The sequence below is a fragment of the Mastigoproctus giganteus genome, chromosome 1 (genome assembly GCF_048544385.1).
Source record: "Mastigoproctus giganteus isolate SK-2022 chromosome 1, ASM4854438v1, whole genome shotgun sequence".
In the NCBI taxonomy this organism is placed as follows: Eukaryota; Metazoa; Arthropoda; class Arachnida; order Uropygi; family Thelyphonidae; genus Mastigoproctus; species Mastigoproctus giganteus.
In genome coordinates, this window is record NC_143575.1 from 46,391,814 (window position 1) to 46,408,460 (window position 16,647).

At 35.8% G+C, this 16,647-nt stretch overlaps 1 protein-coding gene across 2 annotated transcripts in view; it reads right to left on the reverse strand.

Moving 5' to 3' along the window:
- The window catches only part of LOC150090760 (glucosidase 2 subunit beta-like), a 213,876-nt gene that overhangs the window by 89,048 nt on the left and 108,181 nt on the right, over positions 1 to 16,647 (reverse strand). For both annotated transcript variants that reach the window (XM_090372539.1, XM_090372533.1), the window contains exon 11: positions 6,976 to 7,047. In XM_090372539.1, coding sequence (XP_090228665.1) covers positions 6,976 to 7,047 — 72 coding nt within the window. The remainder of the gene's footprint in view (positions 1 to 6,975; positions 7,048 to 16,647) is intronic.

A 16,647-nucleotide genomic window follows, 5' to 3' on the forward strand; every position in this document is an offset into this window, starting at 1 on the left:
GCTTGTAGGCCTTTGAGGAGGCAGCAGTATGCCTGTGAATGCAAGATACAGTGAATGACAGAGTCATATGACTTCCAGTGCAGAATGATAATATAGGGTCGCATAAGCAATTGGTCTTTAAAGTTAATGACATTTCAATGGCACTGAAGATCCCTATACTGACAATTGATGTGATATGATCTGGAAATGGAAGTGGATTGGCAGTGAACACAAGACAGCCAGAAAACCTCCAAAGCTGACAGACATGGCAGGAAACCCATCCAAAGAATCAGCAACTTGGAATGCAGGTTGACACTGTTACAGCACACAGAGGCCCTCAGCGAGACGATTTGGACAAGTCAGCACCCATCCACAAGCCACTAATCACACTGACTAATGCCACAAGCTGTCTAAGCTTGGTTTAAGGCCCACCATTCTTGGACCAATGGCAAGGTGTGCATTCTATAGACCAGGGGTGGCCAACTTAATTTATGATGTGATCAACTTTTTTTTTTCGAAATGTGCCGCGATCTACCATCTCAAGAACTTCATTGCACATGGTTAAAAAGGTTAATCAACACATTGAAAAATGTTGTTTATAAAAATTTTAAAATTAAATACAATTCAGAATTCTTATTTTAAATTCATACGTATTTACATTTTTAATTTATGTGAAGTGTGTGTCTTAATGTTATCCGCCAAGCTTTCAAAATCGGGGATATACTGTGATAAGGCCAATCATAAAGAGCCTTCTGTATGCAAGTCCATAAGAGTAGAGCGATTCTTCATCTTTTTTTTTTTTGTTTGTTTCAAATATGAAAAGGCCAATTCACATAGATATATGGAACCAAAACAGGAATTTAAAAATTCACTGCATTTTTTTTACAGTACTTTTCTTGGCAAATTTATTTCCAAAAGTCTTTTTCTGATGACCTGGCTTTTAGGAAGATATTGTTTCACAATGTAATAATTTCATTTTAAAGTAATATTTTCTCAGTGTGAAAAATCTCAGCAATTTTTTTCTGCAATTTGTTTCATATCTTAGTCGACCTTAAATGGACAAGAAATATATTGAACAATGTCTTCAATTGTTTTAAAATCACTGAATCTGATTTCAAAATCATCCACAACTTTCTCAATTTCAGAAACATATTTCTCACTATTAAATTCAAAAACAGGATACTTTTGCAAATGATCTTACATATTTGGAAAATGGTCGAATTTTTTTTTCTATGAGATCCTTAGCCATTGCCAAAAATTTATATTTATATGCAGAAATACTACTAATCATGTCACTCACATTTTTATTTTTTCCTTGTAATTCCAAATTCAGATCACTTAATTTACTGGTAAAATCTGCCAAAAAAGCCAGATCACACAAAAAAGCTGTATCTTGTAGCTGCTGATAATCATCTCCACTTTGATCGACAATTTTTTTAATTTCATTCAGCAAATTTCGAAATCTGTAGAAACTTACTCCGACTCAGCCACTTCACATCTGTGTGTAATATCACATCTGGTTCATTTTCATCGAGGTGCATTTTGAACAGTCTCCTTTTAAGAGATTATCCTCTGATGGAATTCATGAATTTGAAAGCTATGTCCATAATACTTTTTTAGTATTTAATCTTTTGCTGGCTAACACTTGTTGGTGGATGATACAGTGGTAACTCAAAAAATCTGAGAATCATCATCCTTTTGGCACAATGCAATGAATCCGTTAAGATGCCCATTCATTGCTTTAGCTCCATCTGTTGTGATTGATATGAGCTAAAATAGTGGTAATTTAATTTTTTCAATAAAAGTTTTGAATGCGTTAAATATATCAAGACCTCGACCTCTAGTTCTTTCTTTTAACAAAACCATACCCAGCAGTTCTTCTCTAGTGGCACAATCATCAAAACCCATATGAATAACAACGAGCAATTGAATTATATCTGACATCTGTTGTAAAGAAAAGGACACACAATTACCAATATGAGCACGCAATTGTTCGCTCACCTTTTTACTCATTTTTTCGATGCATCGCATCACAATATTTCAAGATAATTGGAGGTCTTGAAGGGCACTTTTAATTCCATTTTTGTTCTTAAAATTTTCAAAAAGAGAATCTGTTATTTCTAAAATGCATCTTTGATGAATTGACCATCAGAAAATGGCTTGCACTTTTTTGCAAGGAGATGACTCACTTTAAATGATGCTACAGTTATTTGTAAATTACGTGTCACAAAGAAATTTTGTTGTGCGAATAATCTGGATTTAAGTTCTTTTAATTTTTTTTTTTTTTCTAAGGTCACTATTAGGCGAAAAATCTGATTGGTATTTACCATGGAACGGAAGTGCCTTTGAAGTGCCTTTCTAAATTTCCTTTTTTGGGTATAGCAATGGAAGCATTGCAAATCAAATAACATTTTTCTTTCACCATTACAAAAAAGTATGCTAGTTCCCATTCTTGATGAAAATGATGTTTTACTCTTTTACTTAGTATTCATTTTAAATCAAAGGGTATTAAATTAACCTATAAGCACTGTCCAGTTATTAATATTAAGTAAGCCAAATAAGAATTCGACACATAAGCTATGTTCTCTTCAATGTAACTGCGTGAATTTTCACTAGACAAGCCTAGCGGCTGCGCAGCGACAAGAGTGGTCATGTGGTTCAATGGATTTGTAATAAGCGTATGCAGTGGAGTGCATAATAATAATAACATTTAGATTTTGACTAATCTATTTTTTATATATATATATACCTATTTAAAATTCGTCGTACCATGATCGACCAAAATTAAAGCTGCGATCGACTTGTTGGCCACCCCTGCTATAGACCAATAGAAAGGTGTACATTGTCTAAAGCTCTGCATTGTTATGATGAGGTCACAACAATGCACAGATTTCAATGTTCATCATTAGTTGTTTTGGACAAAACCATGAATGCTACAGTCTGTTTAGACGTACTGGCAATAATGCATTACCTACATTGTGGTACCATACTGGAGAAGGCCCATACCTGTAGCAGCAGGATAACACTCCATGTCATACTCTTTGCATTATGATGGACTGACTTTAAGACATAAGCATCAAAAAGATGAACTAGCCAGCCCAGAACTCTGACCTCAATCCCAGAGAGAACTTATGGAATGAATTAGATCATCAGTGCATGCAAGGATAGACTGCCCAAAAAACATAACTAAACTGGTTGCTGCTTTGAAGGTCAAATGGTGAAAAATATCAGAGGGCGTTTACTGACACTAAAAACGGGAGTGTTCCACAATTACTGGACAATGTCATAAAGGATAAATATTTCAGCACATATTAGTTTTTCTGTAAATAAAGGTTATTTGTAGATATGCAGGTGTTCGGATATTGATGGCAGGGCAGTGTATATTACGACAATGAGAGGGAGAAGAATCAAATCAAGTAAAAAACAAGGATTCTCTATCGTAAATCCAGAGACCTAGGATTTTTCGAGTTGTGGATTTCTATTTAAATGTTTAACAGGCAATCTAAAGATTGCCTGTTAAACATTTAAATTAGTTGTTATTTTATGTGTTAAACAACTAATCCTGACTGCTTCAAGAAAGATATTGTTGGAGACTTACATTCAATTAAGTTAATTAATTAATCAGTTAATTACATGAATTGGTGCACTTTATCTATTTAATTATATTCCTTTGGCTCATGGGTAACTTTTGCACAATATGATACATTACCATTCATTTTAGATTCAACCAGTTGCTTTCAGTGCTAAATTATTAATAATTTTGTGAATTCTCATTAAAAATATCAGCTGGTATAATAAAAATTCATATCAATAAGTCTAAAATATATATGTTAAAAAAAAAAACGAATATGAAAAATTCACTTTTTGATTTTGCTGCAGCCAACTTGTTTTAAAAATTTCTTTTTCTCTTAATGAAAATTAATTTTGATGTGAGAATAGGTCAATAAGTACAAAGTCAGGTTAATAAGTAATGCATTACAATATCTGAGATATTGTAAACATACTTCATATACATAAAATACAATATTTCGACTCTGTAAAAATATCATCTCAATGTAAGAACCACCACATTTGCTGCATTTTCTCCAGACAGTGAATGTGAATGCACTTTGATAAAAAATCAGCTGAAATTTACACCAAACATGCAGATATGATTTCAGTCTACCAAACAAAACAAAATTTGATGGGGGAAAGGTTGCAGCTAGAGGGTGGGCAAGGCATTATGCTCCATCCTAGCTGGGTGATCTTTGACAGTGTCATCTGTGCTGTATATGGTCTTGCGTCATCCTGATGAAACTTAATGTCCTGCCGATTCAGTTCAGGCCTTTTGGTTTCCACAGCCCATAACTCTAGAGACTATAATTGTCACAACCAACAAACTGGTTAAGTTAGACTTTATTAAAATAAAATACGATATGAAATATACATAAAGAAAGCATTAAAATAGATATAAAACAAGATAAAAGCATTAAAATAAAGGAACAAAATAGTAGCTTTTGGGGTGAGGCATCCCTTTATCACCAATTTAGCGTACTGTGCACTGAGTTACATGGTTAATACAAAATTTGTATAACATATGACTGGGCATGATCATAAAATCACAAAGCCAGTGCCAGTCATGCAGCATTGCACATGAGTAATGCAAGGCAATGTTCATCGCACTGTAGGGTGGCAGACTCCATAATGGTATGTATAGGAACCCCCTATTGCAATTCATAGTATGATTGCAGCTAGCAATGTGGAGTGCTTCAAGCCACGAGCGCTGGTGGTAATCATGTGACTAGTAGACAGTTTCAATGTCGCAACAGGGATCATGGTTATGTTGTTCGATCAAATAGTGCTCAGCAACAGCAGAGCGTTCAAAGTTGACAGTGCAGAGAGCCACCTCATGCTCTAAAACATGATCTTTTAACCTCCCAGCAGTCTCATCAACATAACACATCCCACAATTCAGACACATAATACGGTAAATAGAACAGCTCCGCAGAAAAGGAGAAATATGTGTTTTCACTCTGGAAATGATAGAACATAATTTCCTACCAGGAACTTGTACACACTGTATATGGTAAGAGCATAAAATTCTAGCAAGACACTCAGACATGCCCAGATAAGTAGGGGATGTAGGCAGTGGAGATAAACTCATTATCGCGAGGAGGATATGATCAAGTGGAAAAATTGCAGGCTTGTAACTTGCAAATCCAGAACACCAGGAGTATAACCGCAATTAGAAAGCTCCATTCTTACCTTAGAAATCTCCAATTGCCTATCACTAATGGAACTGGAATGCATGGGTAAACAAAGTATGGACAGTACTACCCAAGTGTCCAGGAGCATGCACAGACCCATAATTAGTAAATTTCTGAAGATGGAAGTTGTAAAGCATGTACCCACATGTTGGACCAGAATGTCTAAGAAAAGAAGAGTATTGTTTGTTTCCAGCTCAACAGTAAATTGAATAAAGGGTGAAAGAAAATTGAGATACTGTAGGAGTCAAGTTTCTGATACCCAAGGGACAACAGCAAAGACATCATCAACATACCAACACCAGAGGGTAAAGGGAACAGGTAAGTTCAAAAATACACTATCTTCAAGTTCCCCCATAGCAATATTAGCTATGACGGAACTGACAGGGGCACCCAAAGCTGTGCCTTGGATCTGGTGAAACAAAAAGTTGTTAAATATGATCATGCTACCAGTAAAAACACAAATCAAGGGCAGTACAAATGCCATCAGCAGAGAGCAAAGTCTGTCCTTCAAAGTAGTATCCCCATCCAAAAGTCAGCTTGCACGTGATTACAAAACAAGGTTTCTCTAACAAGATTACAAGAACATATGTTGAAAACTTTGTGCGATGGGTTGCCAGCTTCCACAATTTTGTGGACTCCAAAAAAAACATAAACACGGTATTGCAACCCTTGCAACCTATTGTTTCTTGTTGTAACACACCCACATGAACTTTCCAAATATATTGCCAGGCTTTTAGCACCCCCCCCCCCCTTGTTGGGAGGACTGACAGATTAAAGATTTTAATGTCCATGTGCGCTACTGGTGTAATGCTGCATCACTAGCGCTGGAGTAGTGATTTTATGATCATGCCCAGTCTTCTTCTGCTATATTAACCAATGTATATATATATATACACTCCGTACACTAACTAGCTGATGAAGGGACACCTCGCCCTGAAAGCTACTATTTTATTCCTTTATTTTAAACTTTTATTGCATTTTAATGCATTTATCTTGTTTTATATCTATTTTAATGCTTTATTTATGTATATTTCATATTGTATTTTTTTTATTTTATTATTAAAAATCTAACTTAACCAGTTTGTCAGTTGTGACAAGAAATTAGTGATATGCAGCCCAACGCTCGTTTTCAAATGTATCTTTCTTTGTTGAAGGTTGTTCCACTTTACAAGAAATCAATAAAATGACACCAATTTGATCCCAGAAGAAGGTGGCTATAAGTTTTGTCGATGATTTGGAAAATTTGGATTTTTTTTGTTTACAGGCGATGTCGGTGTGCCCATTTCATGGATTGCTGTTTGGTTTGTGGGTCATAATGGAAGGGCCATGTTTCACCACATGTGGGTGCCTAAGCAGCTTAGGCACCCACTGAGAACTGATTTTTCTGTACCCGTGTCTGCTGATGAGGGTCAAAACACTTCCCTTTGACATTTTTGCAGCATCCATCACTTGTCTGGTAGTTATGCACCTGTAATTTCGTATGAATTGGTCAATGAGTTCTTTGCGGCTCTTGGTTTGTCCTTGATGTCAAAATTACCTTACCAAAACCATTGCCACCACCTATGGACATTACTCTGATCAACTATCTGGTCTCCCTATAGACTGCCAGTAGTTTTTGATGGACAGATGTGACTGACTGATCACCTGATCTGAATAGGAACCCCATCACATACTGATGTGTATTACTTATTGACCTGCCCTTGTATATAAGTGAATTAATACTAATAGATATTTTGTTAGAAAAGGCTACCTTTGGTGGTGGAACATAAACTGGAAGTGCCATTTCAATTCTTTCAGATTCATTAGAGCTTCCAGGAACATCCTGAATTTTAACAGAATTCACACAATCAATTGAATCTCTTATATATTTGAATTCATAGTAATGTATTCAAAATTATACATACACACAGTAAGTGATTAAAATTAACCCAGACATTCATGTGCAGACAGATTTTTAGTGTACAGAATAATGATATTGTGTTCAATAGTCATCATAATCCCTTTTTTCATTAGGCAGAGGAGAGGGGGGGTGTAGCAGCATGAAGTAACAGCATTTCTCAGTCCATCTCATGCAGTTCTGTGACTGATACAGCTGCTATATGAGGATATATGCACAGTCCTTGTGCTACTAGTCATCTACTGAAATTCCTCAATGTTGAATATACAGTCAGTCCTCGTGTAACGCATGTTTACACTACACGAATTCAATCATACACGAATTATAAATAGGGGAATGATATCGTATATAACACGAACCGAATTTGCTTATGCACGATTCGCCTTTGTGTTTACAAGAAATGGCAGTCGAATGCAGAATCACCCCAACTGAACACAACACGATAGGAATGAAGAGAAGATTCTGAAAGTGTATTTATGTTTTTTATATCATTGAAGGGGAAACATATTTCATCATAATAGCGTAAATTCCAGCTATCGGTATTATCGCAAATGCAATTAGATTAAGTTTACTACCAGTTTATAACAGATTCCACTAGCAGAAACGCAACTGGAAATTATTTTTATTGTTTTTTGGTAGTAACCCCCAGAAATGTGCTTTAGTAAAATGTGAGCTAGTGAGGTGTTCATAGTGTGTCTCGGCCTTCGGTGTTGTTTATTCAGTTGCTACACGCACGCAGCTTTGTTTATGGGTATCAAGCATGCCTCCTTATTTTGTAATTGTTCTTTATTTCCTAAAAATGGGTAAAATACTTAAAAGGTGTGAAAAGGAAGCGTCCTGGTGAAGACAGTACAGATTCAGAGAGAAAAAGCAAACCAATATCGATAAACAGAGGCGGACTGGGTCAAAAATTCTTACCCGGAAAAATTTTTAGTGGCTTCATACTAGCGGTTATGGCCAAAATCACCTCCGGCCCACCGGGGTTTCCCTGGTAAGGCTTATGGCAGTCCGCCTCTGTCGATAGAAAAAAATATATGAAATTGTGAAACGCTTTGAGCGAAATGAAAGACCATGTGATATTGCACGTGCTACAGGCCTAAATAAGGCAACGCCGAGAATTACAAAGAATGCAGAGAAAATAAAAACAACTTTCATAGCAGGAACAACTCAAAGTGTAATTAAAATCCATTAGATTAAAACACAAAGAATTGGAAGAGATGGAACGGCTATCATCTGTTTGGATAGAAAATCAAACAAAAAACAAGTTTGCTTACGATAGAAGCAAAAGCAGTAGCAATATTTTATTACGTAATAGTCGTAATAAAATATGTAAGTATTTTATTAAGATTATTTATTGTATTTGGTAATGTTTTGGTTACAAATGTGTGTTCAATCTTGGGTGGTCAGCACCTAACCCCATTTTTCCCATAGGGCCTGTTGTTTATATTGCCCGATTTTGCATTGCACGAGGGTTTCTAGGAACACAACTATCGTGCTATACGAGGACTGACTGTATTCATAAATCCTTTTATGGCTACATAAAGTTACTCAGAACCCACCAACTATCTCAAAATCATTCCTTGGAAATAACTTGTTACTGCTAGAAACATCACCACCTTGTACCAACTCATAATGAAGGAGATTGACACCCCTGATATCTCCATAGTTCTGACAGGCACCCCCCCCCCCCAAGGAGAAGGAAGGAAACATTGCACCCAATTAGGCTCTAAGCTTAATAACTTCAAACACCTTGAACAAATATTCTCAGCAAATACAATTCCTCTGTGCAACATGCTCTGCCTAAATGTCAATCAACAAAATGTGAAACGCTAAGAAATACAGAGCTCAAGCTTTGTCACAAATATTTTAACTTATTCAGTTCTAATGATGGCCTGACACCAAGATGTGCTTTTCTAGTCTGATGATTATTTCACTATATACCCTAACTGAAAATGTATATAGTGTATGTATTAGTAAATTAATAAGAGGAGTATACCTCAATATAGTACGTGGAACACTTCCGTATGATACCCTCCAGAAATTAAAACGGAAAAACGAAAAAATCGACAACTTACCGGTACATTAAAGTAAAATATAAATAATTAAATAATTAGAGTAAAATATAAATAATTAAATAATCAATTTAACACAATTCAAAATCAATTCAAAACAATTAAAATTCAAATTAACGCAATTAAAAGAATCTAATGAAAATATTCAAAACGATTTTCCTTCCTGAAGCTGACAATGCTTTTCGACCGACTGTCGTGATCACAGGAATGAAATTTTCATTCCTGTGATCGTTTTTTCCGTTTTAATTTCTGGAGGGTATCATACGGAAGTGTTCCACATACTATATTGAGGTATACTCCTCTTATTAATTTACTAATATTATTATCAACGTAGAACATATTGAGTATTACAGCTCTGATTCATACTGTCCAATAGTGTATGTATTTAATAATGTATTTAATAATTTATTTAATGTATATAATTTGATTTAATAATTCCATATATTATTGTAACCTTATTAGCTAATTAGGTCAAACAGCTACAAAACCTGTACCCTCCTAGCACATACACTGTATAGGAGTTAAAACTGAATACATGAATAACATAAATACTAGTTCACAACTTATTTCCTATGTACACATTTGAAAAAATTCCTGAGGGGGCATGCACAGTAAGACAGCATCAATAATACTCGTACACTACACCTTTCCTTCAGGAAATCTCAATTGCTAAAAGAAGTCCAACATTTGTCTGGATTAAATCTGAATCACCTTCACTGTATGCATGCATTTGTTCTACAGAAGAAAATTAGACAACAAAAATATTAAATATGATACATACATAAAAATAGGCCAATTATTGACAGAATACATTTAATGGCTTGTTGTTTAAGGGCTTGCACCATTCAATATACTTAAACCATAATTACTTATGGTGACAGGAAGTACAACATATACAATAATATCCATAACAGCAACACGTCAGGGGTATTAGTTGTAGCTATCCATTTCTAATTGCTTTTTACCAGTAGCCTAGTGATTGGCTGCATAGCCAGTCAAGTTTAGAAACACATTTTACTTTAAAACAATTTAACAGCTTACTAGCAGAATAACACGTAGCCTAGTGGACAGCTAACAGAAACATGAACTCTAAGGTATACAAAAATAAGAGCCTCTATCCATAATATATTACAGAGTAATATCATCTGCTTGTACAGAGAAACAAGCAGATGATATTAGGCAAAAAAGAGGTAGAAAAAGGATAGTAACAGAACCTTACTTTTCCTCAAGTCATCTAATAGAATAGAATGAAAGGTATAAAATTTGAATTAAAAAGCCAAAAGCATAAAATGCAAGGTTTATATTATTGATAATAATACTCTAACTAACCAGGAGCATAACTGTCTATCCCATAAGATGGGATCCAAGTATTTCAGAAAACTGCACACAATATCAAGTGCTGATCCTGAGAACAACTGAATTAAGACACCCAAACAAAAATGATATCAATGATAGTATTATCAGTTTGGTATCAACATTTATTGATGATATTATGATGAGCAGATCTGTTAACAGCAAGATCCAGGGTATGTTACTACATACTCTGGATTTTGACCTAAATGGATTAAATAACTGATCTAAATGATGGCAGCTATGCTAGTAAATACAAGGTTCTGCACTTGGATCAGTCAAAATATCAACCGGGAGACATTACACTCAAATAAAATGAAAGGGACCTAATCTGAAAATTATACGCATTTCTCCATTCAATTAATGTCTTTGAGATGCTTTGAAGGTATAATTCATCAAGTATAATTCATTGATGACAACCTCGAGGTTTGGGCTTAGGCTCGTTTATATATGACACCAGTATCTATAGGTTGATGCATATTGTTAAAATCATTTAGATAAATGGTATCACCGAAAGGCATATATTTGCCATTTGTTTAAAAACTGAGGTTCTATTACAACAACAATATGAGGCAGTCTCAATTAGTGAATATATGCCAATTTTGAATATTCCAATATTCCAGAATTCACATATATTCCAATATTAGCATTAGCATTAGTAGAGGCATTTGATGCAAGAAAGCAAGCTTATGCAGCATCAGCCAAAAAAAAAAAAAAAAAAAGTAACATAAATAAATAAAAAATAACCACTTCCACTTCACCCCTCTGTTCGTTCGAAATACCTGTCCAGCTGAGCCTTAAACTTATTTAGGCTATCAACTTCCACGACAAGGGATGGAAGTCTGTTCCACCTACCAACCACCCGCTGGCTAAAGGCAAATTTCCACACACATCTGTCCTACATCTGTCTTTCCTCAATTTGAATTTATGCCCTCTCAGGTGATTATTCTGAGCAAGAGGAAGAATCCCATCAGCATTGAGCATGCTCAAACCATTCAAGGCTTTGTACACCTCTAACAGATCACCTCGCTGGTGCCTAGTTTCCAGACACTGTAATTCGCAAAACTTAAGCCTTTCTTCGTAAGAGCACCCCTTTGTCCCATTCACCAATCTTGTTGCCCTTCTCTGTACTCGTTCCAGCAGCTCTACATCCTTCTTGAAATGAGGCCTCCAGGCCTGTATACAGTACTCTAGGTGTGGCCTGACCATTGCCTTATACAAGGGAATAATCACCTCCTTATCCCTGCTAGAAAAATTCCTATATATCATTGACAATACACCATGAGCTACTCTTGCAGCCCGTCTGCACTGCTCAGAGAACTTCATATCTGCCTTTACAACCACCCCCAGGTCCCTTTCATTCTCTACCACTGTCAGTGTAGTACCACAGAGTTGATACATTGCTCTGGGGTTGCTGTTTCCCATATGTAGTACTTTACATTTGTCAATGTTAAACTTCATTTGCCACCCCGAAGCCCATCTGCTCAACCTTTCCAAATCCTGTTGCAGCAGCATAGTGTCAGTAGTGTCCTTGACAACCCTGCCAACCTTCGTATCGACTGCAAACTTGGACATTAAGCCTGATATACCATCATCAATATCATTTATAAATACAGAAAACAATAAAGGACCCAATACTGAACCCTGAGGGACTCCACTAATAACATTAGTCCACGATGAGCAGTGTCCATTGATTACCACTCTCTGTCTTCTCCCCCTCAACCACCCCTTTATCCATAGCAGCAATTTGCCTCCAATGCCACACTGCTCCAATTTGTGCAGCAGTCTTCCATGTGCAACAGTATCAAAAGCCTTTCTAAGATCCAAGTATATAATATCAAAGTTATTCCCTGCATCCAGTTCTTTTGTGACTGCATCATAGTATCCAATGAAATTGGTCAGGCAAGACTTCCCCTTAACAAAACCATGCTGTGTCCTAGCTATAACTGAAGTCTTGTCTGGATGATCCTGCAGTGCTTCTTTAACCAGTGCCTCCATTAATTTTCTGGGAACAGAAGTTAAACTCACAGGTCTATAATTACTTGTGTCAGCCTTTGATCCTCCTTTGTGAATTGGGGTCACATTTGCACATCTCCAGTCCATGGGTACCTCCCCTGAGTCCAAGGAAGCTCTCATAATTATGGCTAAGGGTTTGCTTACTTCCTTTGCTGCCTCCTTTAATATAACTGGATAGATCCCATCCACCCCAGGTGCCTTTCTTGTGTTTATCTTCAACAATTTCTCCTCCACTTTGCTCTCAGTTATTACAAGATTCTCTAGCTTACTGCTAGAGTTGAATACACCTCTGGCATTCCCCTCGCTGAATAACTCCTCATGTGTGAATGTCGATGCAAAATATTCATTTAGTTTGTTAGCTACCTGAGCAGGGTCATCAACAGTTGACCCATTGATATCAAGTGGACCAATCTGATTCGTCCCCTTCCTTCTAGTTTACATAAGAACTCTTTGCTGTTTTTCTTCGCATCCCTTGCCAAGGATCTCTCGTAATCTGCCTTCGCTTGCCTAACCTCCTTTGTAACTTGGTTACAGATCAACTTGTATCTATCATAGGCATCTGTGTCACGTGTTAATTTGTATGTATCCCATGCATTTTTCTTCTCTGCCATATTCCTCATTAGTTCATCTGACATCCATTTAGGCCTAAAGCTTGAACAATATTTCTTAGTTGGTATGTAAAGCCTAGTAGCTTCCAAGATAAGTTCTTTGAATGCTTCCCATTTTGAATTTGCTGTTGGCAATATCATCAGTTGATCCCACTGTATAGAATTTAAATACTGTCTCAGTCCATTGTAGTCGCCTTTACGAAAGCAATACCCCTTCCCTTTACCCCTAATGGTAGTTACCTCTTTGAGTAACTCCCACTTCAGAACACTGTGATCACTGCCACCTAGTGGTTCATTTATCTGCAGATTGAATCTAGAAGAGTACGGAAGAAAAACTTAGTGAATAATTAAAAATCAATTAAAGCATAGCAGAGACTATGGGAAGATTTTTTTAATAGAGTCACCAGAAATATTTGAAAATTATATGCATTTTTGTATTCTATTTTCAACTTCATTCAATTTCCATCTCAGAAACATACCTTAGATGTAAATGGTATCACGAAAAGTTCAAAGCCTACTAACATATCATCAATTAATGCAACACCTTTCTCCAACTTATGACAGTTCTAAGGAAAGGTATATTTATGAGTATGAAGTTTGAGGAAATAGCACTCTGTCAATTTCCATCTTTGAGAAGGTTTGGTCCTATCAGTGATGGTGAATAAAATTCAACCATCAAGGCTTGTACTTATGCTCACATTGGAAATCATGCCATTATCAAAAGGTTGATATGTTTCTGATATCTTTTAAACAAATAAATCAGCAAAAGGCAAATTGAAGACACTGTGGGAGGATCACAATACTGGAGAAGTTCACGGTAATAACAGTGCCATCTGTAATACAAGTGTAAGCACAAGCCTTGGCAGAAGAATTTTGGCCACCATTATTGTAGGGGAAATGTCTCTTCAAAGATATGAATTGGAAGGTTTCTTCCATATACCACTTGGCTGCTCCTTTAGATTTGATATATTATTCACAGATTGACATATATTTGTTAATCAAGGCCATCTGTGAAAGCACTGTAGTCTTGAAATAGTTTTCATAGCAGTGCCTCGGTATTTGAACAAATGGAAGATTCACAGATTCACTATTTAGTGATGCCACTTGTTTAAAAGATACCAAAAATATACACTGACTCATGAATAACAGTGTCATCTATAATGTGAGCATAAGCCTCAACAGCACAGTTTTCGCCACCATCAGTGGAGGGACCAAAGCATCCAACAGTATTACTATCCCTGGATCCATTTGAGTTGTGAAGTTATATCAGCAGAGCTGCTAGAATGATACATGAGTTTATACAATAAGATATAGGAATTTTTACAGGAGAAATAAAAAGATAAGTATTCCACTATACAAATTAAGGGTTATACAACATCTTGAATAAAGTATTCAGGTCTGGAAATAAAAAATATACGGACTTTATTGTAATAGTAAAAAATAAGGCAACAAAACTAGTTGTCAGTGGATATTCTAACATGAAAAGGTTCCAATTCTGTTGGCTTAAAAATCTGGAAAGCAGATGACTGCTTGGTTATCTGAGAAAGGTGTTTCAGGTCTTAGCACAGCACGATGTTGACAGGATATATTTTCTGTATGAAAATAGAAATAAAGTCTGTATGACAATAGAAATGAAGGGGACATTGATTCAGGACCATTTGCTTCAGGCAGGGTTCAATTGCAATTTTTTAGATTTTTTTTTTTTTTTTTTTTTTTTTTGTACATTTTTTAAACACAAAAAGGGCTGTAACTTAGAAAGAAGAAAGCATTTCTAAACACATACTCATACAAATTTTTTACTTGTTTTAGTACGAAGAACTACTACTATAATTTAGAAAAAACCTGTAGCCAGGGTGTTTCAAAATTGCATAGAACAAATGTAGAAGCATATCAGTAATAGAAGTGGCCATATGAAGTGCAAGGTAAGCCCAGGCTTTTTTTTCACCAGCCCAAAAAGATAAAATAACAAAATAAATAAATAAATACATTACCAATGTGATTCCCTCCTCACTTAAGTACCTATCCAGTGACATTTCAATTTCCCCAAGCTGTCTGCCTCAACCACCCATAGAGGCAATTTATTCCGGTAAGTTACAATTTGCTGACTAAAAGAAAATAAAGAATACTCTACAGCTGAAATAAGAAAAACAGTTCCTCTAAACATACATCTCAAAAGTCTTTATTTGCAATATATTAAACTTAATATTAATCATAAATTACAAAACTTAAAAAGAGAAATTGAAGTAAGCCTCTAAAAGGAAAAAATATCTAATACAGTTGTTCAAAGTGAAGTCCATTCAGTGCAATGAATCCAACGTTCCCTGCATTTCAGGACTATTCTTAATGGTTTCTGGAGCTTCCAAAATGCAATTTCTCAGTTTATCTTGCATTGTAATGTGTAGAATAAACCACTGATTTCATGTGACCTCGCACAAAGTCACTCAGCGTGTGAGGTTGGACAATTATGGTGGCCACTGTACAAAGCTACTGATTATTGTACCTGTATTTAAAGTCAGAAACATCATGGAAAAAGTGGGCTGGTGCACTACTGTGCATAAACCATATCCTATACTGATTTTCAAGAATGTCTTCAGTAGTTCCTGCAACTTTTTCACAGAAAATGTAGATATGCCATTCATACTGTTAAAAAATAAGGACTAATAAGACTGTCTCCAAGATAACCAACACCAATCATTAAAAGAAAAGTATGTTGATAAGCTAATGAGTACTGGAAATTGAATGTGGTTTTCTTTGGCATGAGTGTTTCAAGAGTTGAGAATTCCATTCTTGGAAAACATGATTCATCTGTAACCAGTGGTTGAGAAATTTAGGATCAGGTGAACATTGCAAAATGAGCCACTGGCAAAGGTTTCTGCATTTATTCATATCTTGAGACAACAATTCTTGTAGAGGTATACTGTGAAATGGATACAATTACTGTTCATGTGATGTTCTCCATATGCTTGCAAATGAAAAATTTATGCACCCTGACAACCTTCTGGTACTTGTGATAGGAGATATCTGCACAGCATGTAGTATTTGCAATTCATCAAAATCTCCCTCTACCAGTATTTACTCATAATGGTTTCATCATACCTGTTTCTAAGTTCTCTCCAGAGCAGCAAATGTTTTAACAATTTTTTACTTGTCAAGTTGGAAATTTTTTTGCATATCTGCAAATATGGAATTCTTATGAACCTTACCATAATTAAAATTATATCAGTCAAACCAGAAAAAGTAAACAGATCTATAGTGTTAGCATTAGCATTAGTAGAGGCATATGATGCAAGAAAGCAAGCTTATTCAGCATCAGCCAAAAAAAAAAAAAAAAAAAAAACAACCACTACTCCCATTTCACCCCTCAATTCGTTCGAAATACCTGTCCAGCTGAGCCTTAAATTTGTTTAGGCTATCAACTTCAACAACAAGCGATGGAAGTCTATTCCACAAACCAACTGCCCGCTGGCTAAAGGCGAATT